This window comes from Gekko japonicus, unplaced genomic scaffold (assembly GCF_001447785.1).
Source record: "Gekko japonicus isolate JY-2015 unplaced genomic scaffold, Gekko_japonicus_V1.1 scaffold1515, whole genome shotgun sequence".
In the NCBI taxonomy this organism is placed as follows: domain Eukaryota; kingdom Metazoa; phylum Chordata; class Lepidosauria; order Squamata; family Gekkonidae; genus Gekko; species Gekko japonicus.
This window is the reverse complement of record NW_015166465.1, coordinates 376,452-383,640: the sequence shown is the minus strand read 5'-3', so window position 1 is coordinate 383,640 and position 7,189 is coordinate 376,452. Positions and strand designations below refer to the sequence as shown.

At 53.7% G+C, this 7,189-nt stretch overlaps 1 protein-coding gene across 1 annotated transcript in view; it reads left to right on the top strand.

Moving 5' to 3' along the window:
* Positions 1 to 3,773, top strand: part of TBPL2 (TATA-box binding protein like 2) — a 25,010-nt gene extending 21,237 nt beyond the window's left edge. The window contains exons 6-7 of the mRNA XM_015412093.1: positions 1,281 to 1,375; positions 3,694 to 3,773. Of these exons, the coding sequence (XP_015267579.1) occupies positions 1,281 to 1,375; positions 3,694 to 3,773 (175 nt within the window). The remainder of the gene's footprint in view (positions 1 to 1,280; positions 1,376 to 3,693) is intronic.
* Positions 3,774 to 7,189: the final 3,416 nt, after the last annotated feature.

The following is a 7,189-nucleotide window of genomic DNA, read 5'->3' as shown; positions in this document are numbered from 1 at the left end:
TTCAGCAGGTAAGTTTCTGCGTAGCGTGAATGAATAGGTGGGGGGAGATATTACATGGAAGAGACTGGTTCCCAGGGTCGGATCTTGGTTTCCAAAATACAGAAGACAGCGATGGACAGGGCAGGGGTGACCAGTAGGGAGGGCCACCCCCACAGCCCACTTTGGGGTCCCAGCCTACAGGTTGGGGAAACACTGCCTTATAGGCAGGGGTCATGTCCTGCGGGAGCGCACAGCAGCGGAGCTCCGGCAGTAAGGAGCCCAGGGGGCGGGCACATGCAACAAGCCCTGCCCCCTGCTCCCAGCAGCCCTCAGTTGGGCCACGAGGAGCAAGAAGCAGCCAGGTAAATTGCAGAGCCCCCCCCCCAGCCTGCCCAAGCTCTCCCTCCTCTGTGAGGGCAGATCTGTGCGTCCCCCCCTCCCACATAGCTAGCAATCCAAGACAGTCCAGTGGCACCTGTAAGACCCAAGTTTTATTCAGGTACAAGCTCTCCCTCCTTTGCAAGGACAGATCTGCACATCCCCCCCTCCAATAGCTAGCAATCCAAAACAGTCCAGTGGAGCCTGAGCGGTGGGTGTTGCCTTCTGTCACACTTCCGGTGATGTCAGGGGGTGAGTTCCTGCACCTCTTTTTCTACAAAATGGCCCCCGCTTATAGGACAAAGTTTGAGTCCAGTGGCACCTTTAAGACCCAACAAAATTTAGAAGAAGGAGAGAGAGAAGAGATTGGATTCATACCCCACCCTTCACTACCTAAGGGAGTCCCAGAGCGGCTTAGAAACTCCTTTCCCTTCCCCTCCCCACAACAGACACCCAGTGAGGTAAAAGAAGAAGAAGAAGAGATTGGCTTTATACCCTGCCCTTCACTACCCAAGGGAATCCCAGAGTGGCTTACAAACTCCTTTCCCTTCCCCTCCCCACCACAGACACCCTGTGAGGTAGGTGGGGCCGAGAGAGCTCTGGCAGAAACTGCTCTTTTTCAAGAACAGCTCTTGTCAGAGCTACGGCTTGCCCAAGGTCATCCAGCAGGTGCAAGTGGAGGAGTGGAGAATCAAACCCAGCTCTCCCAGATTAGAGTCCGTGCACTTAACCACTACACCAAACTGGGTATCAGCTTTCATGATGAAGAGTGCATGCACATAGAAGCTTATACCCAGAATTAAACTTTGTCGGGTCTTAAAGGTGCCACGGGACTCCAACTTTGTTCTATGGCCTCATAATATATACAACAAGTTAGTTGTTTCTTAAGCCCGGTGTGTTTGTCCGTTTGTCTTACAATACAGCTATGAACCAGAGTTGTTTCCTGGCCTCATATACAGAATGGTCAAGCCAAGAATTGTGTTGCTTATCTTTGTATCTGGAAAAGTAGTATTAACCGGTAAGTGATCTCTGTGAGCTATAGGTGTCACCTTGAAAGCAAATGTGGGTGGGCCCCATGAACGGGAAGCCGTCCCGTTTCCTGGGCCTACTGAAATAAATGGGACATGGGTCTTTGTTCTCATTGTGCTTGCGACCTTTGGGAAAGAGCCAGTGAAGAAGAAGAAGAGATTGGATTTATGCCCCGCCCTTCACCCGGAGTCTCAGAGGGGCTTACAAACTCCTTTCCCTTCCCCTCCCCACAGCAGACACCCTGTGAGTAGAAGAAGAAGAGGAGGAGATTGGATTTATACCCCGCCCTTCACTACCCAAAGGAGTCTCGGAGCGGCTAAAAAACTCCTTTCCCTTCCCCTCCCCACAACAGACACCCCATGGGCCCCGTGGTAGCTACGGGCCTGCCCCAGCCCCACCCTCAAACAGGGACATTGCCTGGGAACTGTCCACAATGTGATGACGTCACCTTGATGTGATGTTATCACGTCAGGGACATCGGGACCGAGCATAGAGTTTTGCCCAAAAACTAGAGCGTCACCCCCCCTGACATCCCCAGTGATATGATGTCCCACTGGTGGAGCTCCTGAGGGCCCCTGGTATTTTTTTGACCACTGTGTGACACAGAGTGTCGGACTGGATGGCCCGTTGGCCTGATCCAACATCGGCTTCTCTTACGTTCTTATGTCTGGGGCAAGTGATGCTCTGTATTCTTAGTGCTGGGGGGGGGCAACAGTGGCTTGGGGGGGCAACCTCTCAGTGCAGCAGCAGCAGGGGGAGTCCCGGGAGAGCTGCCAATCCCCGCCCCGCCGGAGCAGGTCAAGCCCAGGCACCAAGATGGCCCCTTGCAATGGAGCAGGGCTTTTGGCGAGGGCAGGGCAGCAGGCCAAGGGTGAGCGTGGAGCAGGACTTTGGGTGAGGGGCGGGAAGGGGATGGGGCGGAAGGCCAGCGCGGCGCCCTTCTACTTGGCGCCCTTAGACAATTGCCTAACTCTGCCTTATGCAAGCGCCGGCCCTGGGAAGGATGGCTCCAGAGCAAACCAATTTAAGCAGTAGCCAAATCACTCGCTCACTTTAATGCCAGGATCAGCCCTGCTTAGCTTCCGAGGTCTGACAAGATTGGTATTAAATACTGGGTTCAAGACGCATCGCAGTGAACAGATCTACTTTATTAAGCGATTTCAGGAACAAGACTAAAAACCTCTGGGCGACAGCCCTGTTTAAACAGCATGCAAAAACCACACCCAAACACACACCCACTCCCAAGCATAGGCTATTTACATAACATTAGTTCCTCATTGGTCACTTCCAGAGTCCTAGCGGGCTACTGTTCTAGAGCTCCAAGCTCAGCCAGTCTCTGGTCCACAGTCTTGGAATGTTCCAGCCAGGGGTCGTTTAGTAGAAAAAGAGCTAGGGAAACTCATTAGCATAACTCATTAGCATATGCCACACCCCCTGACATCACCGGAAGTGTGTCATAAGGCCACACACCCCGCCCCCAACGGCCCCATGAGGGGCCCGGCGGTGGACCTACAAGGCTGGCAGGAGTGCAAGGAAGCCCCGCGAAGGCCCTCCCTGGCCCCAGGCAGGCAGGGGTGGGGAGAGGCAGGGAGGAAGCAACTTACCTTCCCTCTTCTCCTGCCTCAGGGCCGGAAGCGGGGCAGCCGGAAGCAGGGGGCGGGGCTTCATCATGTGCCCCGCCCCCATACCTCACCCGGGGGAACTGCGATCCCCCGCGTTCCCCCCCGAAATGACCTCTGGTTCCAGCCCTAATATATAACAATCGGGCTTCCCTGGGCTATCCTGGTCTGGTCACACAAATGCACTCCCAGCAATTCTTGTGGTTTAGGGTTGCCTCGTCTGGGTGGAGAAATACAGGGAGATTTTGAGGGTGGCGAGCCCAGGGAGGGCATCATTTGGGGAGGGGCTTCATCATGAGAAAAATGACATCGCGCCCACCCTGCAAAGCAGCCATTTTCTCCAGGGGCACTCATCTTGATTGGAGATCAATTTAGGGATCCCAAGTCCCCCCGGGGGCGGGGAAACCCCCGCCCCAGAGGCCCGTTCCCCGGCGCTGCCGGATCGGGCCCCGGGGGGAACTCCTCCCCGACGTGCACGTCACCCGGAAGTGACGGGAGGATGCCGGGCACGCTGGGGGCGGGGCCACTGCCACACAAGGGAAAGCTCCCGGCAAAGATCAACTTGGCAACCCTAGATCAATTGGAACTGGGGGAGATCTCCAGGTTATCAGGTGGAGGTTGGCCAACCCTACTTATGGGTGAGATTTGTACTGAAACCTAATTTTTAAAAACTGTTTCTTCCCTCTAGGAGCCAAAGACCGCTCAGAGATCTATGAAGCCTTTGAAAATATATATCCTATTCTGAAGGGCTTCAAGAAAGCCACTTGATTTCTGCAGAACTGACAGGCTCATGCATGTTTTATAAGGTCTTAAGCACTCGTTTAGGTTTTGTAATGCTTCCCTGTAGAATATTTTTTTTGTTAGTCAGCAATTCTAGAATATAAAATAAACGTACGTGACAAATCCCAGGTTAGGGCTTGTTCTGTCTCTAGCATCCGGGCGTGTTACTGTCTAGCCACGTAGCAGTTTAGTGCCCTTACACTTCACACTAACGTTTGCCACTTTAGCACCCCCAAGTGTGCAACATGAAGCTGAGCACACTCCAGAGGACGGTGGAAGACAGGAGGGCCTGGCGCGATGTGGTCCACGGGGTCGTGAAGAGTTGGACTCGACTATGCTACTAAACAACAACAAAAACAAAGTGTGCAATAGAAGTTTTAAGAACATCAGAACAGCTGTGCTGGATCAGGCCAATGGTCCATCTAGTCGAACATCCTGTCTCACACTGTGGCCAACTAGCTCCTCTGGAGGACCAACAACAGGGCAGAGAGGCCGAGGCCTTCATTAGAACATCCGAAGAGCCCTGCTGGATCAGACCAGGGGTCCATCTAGTCCAGCCTCCTGTCTCACACGGTGGCCAACCAGTTCCTCTGGAGAGCCAGCAACAGGGCACAGAGGCTGAGGCCTTCATAATAACATGCAAAGAGCCCTGCTGGATCAGACCAGTGGTCCGCCTAGTCCAGCATCCTGTCTCACACAGTGGCCAGCCAATTCCTCTGAAAGTCCAACAACAGGGGAGAGAGGCCGAGGCCTCCATTAGAACATCAGAAGAGCCCTGCTGGATCAAACCAGTGGTCCGTCTAGTCCAGCATCCTGTCTCACACAGTGGCCAGCCAATTCCTCTGGAGGGCCAACAACAGGGCAGAGAGGTCGAGGCCTTCATCAGAACATCAGAAGAGCCCTGCTGGATCAGTATCTAGTCCAGCCTCCTGTCTCACACAGGGGTCAGCCAGTTCCTCTGGAGGGCCAACAACAAGGCAGAGAGGCCGAGGCCTTCCCCTGATATGAACATCAGAAGAGCCCTTCTGGATCAGACCAGTGGTCCATCTAGTCCAGCCTCCTGTCTCACACAGCAGCCAACCAGTTCCTCTGGACAGCTAACAGGGCATAGAGGCCGAGGCCCTCCCCTGGCGTTGCCTTCTGGCTCTGGGATTCAGAGGATTAGTGTCTCTAAATATGGAGGTGCCCCTCAGTCCACATGGCTAGTATGCACTGATAGACTTTAGCCTCCATGAATCATCCCCTTGTTTATTCCTGTGGCCATCACTACATCCTCCAGCAGCAAATTCCAAACTATGTTCCTCCCCTGGAGAGACACCAGGGAAGACTTTTGTTTCACCTTGCAAGGAGAGAGGTGAGGAAATTTTCTTAACTTATTTCTTCACCCAAAGTATGATGAACACATGGAATTCACTGCCACAGGACGTGGTGGCGGCTACAAGCATGGATAGCTTCAAAAGGGAATTAGATAAGCATATGGAGCAGAGGTCCATGAGTGGCTATTAGCCACAAAGTATAGATAGGGGCTCTGGGGCAAGGGATGCTCTGTCATCTTGGTGCTTGGGGGGGGTCAACAGTGGGAGGGCTTCTAGTGTCCTGGCCCCACTGCTGGACCTCCTGATGGCACCTGGTATTTCTGGCCACTGTGTGACACAGGGTGTTGGACTGGATGGGCCTTTGGCCTGATCCAACATTGGCCTCTCTTATGTTCTTATGTTCTAACTTTGGCTCATTTAGCCCAGTTGCAAATAAAACTCTGGTTTTGTATGGCTCGTCTGAATATAGATTCTCTCACAATGGGTCATAGAATCATAGAATATTAGAGTTGGAAGGGACCTTACAGGACATCTAGAAGGTCGCCAGAAGCCTGAACTCCATTTGACACATGCGTACTTGGGATTGAACACACACACATACCCCCGAACTCACTAAGCTTTGGGTTTTTCCGCATGGGGCTTTTTAGTTGGTTCTGGCTCTGTACCGCTCCAGTGTATCCCCTGATTTCTGCAAGCACGTTTTTGCATTTAGTTTTCACTCGATTTGTCGTTGTTCAATCCCTGGCATCTCCAGTTAAAAAGATCGGGTAGTAGGGAAGGGGAAAGACCTCCGCCTGAGAGAGCCGCTGCCAGTCTGAGTAGATTTTGATGGGCCAAGAGTCTGATTCAGTCGAAGGCAGTTTCATGACCACAGGGAGGGTAGGCATACAGAAGAACCCTGCCCAAACTGAAGGAAGAAGAAGTGATTGGATTTATACCCCGCCCTTCACTCAGAGCATCTTCCAATCTCCTTTCCCTTCCCCTCCCCACAACAGACAGCCTGTGAGGGTAGGTGGAGCTGAGAGAGCTCTTTCCAGAACCGTCCTTGAGAGAACAGCTCTGAGAGAACTGTGGCTGGCCCAAGGTCATCCAGCAGCTGCAAGTGGAGGCGTGGGGAATCCAACCCGGTTCTCCGCGCACTTAACCACTACACCAAACTGACTCCAGTGCTTGTGGATTAACTCCCGTGAAAATCAGGAGTCGCTTCCGGCATGTGGAAAATGTCTCTGGCTCTGCAGTTTGTACTTGGTCCCAGGATATGTTTGGAGGAGACATGGTGGACCCCCCATGCTGAAGGAAGCAAGGTCTGGTTTGGTCGGTGCCCACCTGGGAGGTCTGTGCTGTTGGCCCGAAGTTATCCGATGCAGGAAAGGTTGAGAGGTAATTCCTCTTCCCCCGATCTCTACACCAGTTAAGAGCCAGTTTGGTGTCGTGGTGAAGTGCGCGGACTCTAATCTGGGAGAACCGGGTTTGATTCCCCACTCCTCCACTTGCAGCTGCTGGGTGACCTTGGGCAAGCCACAGTTCTGACAAGAAGAGCTGTCCTTGAAAAAGAGCGCTTTGTGCCAAGAGCTCTCTCAGCCCCACCAGCCTCACAGGCAATGCTCCCTCTAAGCTGTGGAGGGGTCCTGTGAGCAAAAATTCTACTTTGTGAGCGACTGGCATTCAAGTTGGATCTGTTTGCTCTGGAGCCCTCCTTCCTGAGCTGAGACAAAAAACGTGGGATCCAGCTGACACTGACTCCGCTTAGAGGGAACACTGGAGGCCACGCCTCCAAGGGAGACCCCGCCCTCCATTCAGAAAAAACAACCCCACCTCTGAGCCTTTTCCTGCTGGCGACGTCAGAGGCACGGCAACCCGCCAGTCCTTAGAAGAACCTTGTCTGGGCGGGGCCTGCGGGGTGACGTCACGCTCCACTGCCGCGCCCCCCGCCTCCCCGCCTCTCGCTCGCGCTCTCTTTTTTCCCGTCATGCACCGGCTTGAAAACAAAGTCCCACGTGACCGCCGGGCCGCCGCGAGCCCGTCGGCAACATGGCGTCTCCCAGGGGGAGAGGAAAAGGAAGGGGCATTGTTTTGCATGTGATTGAG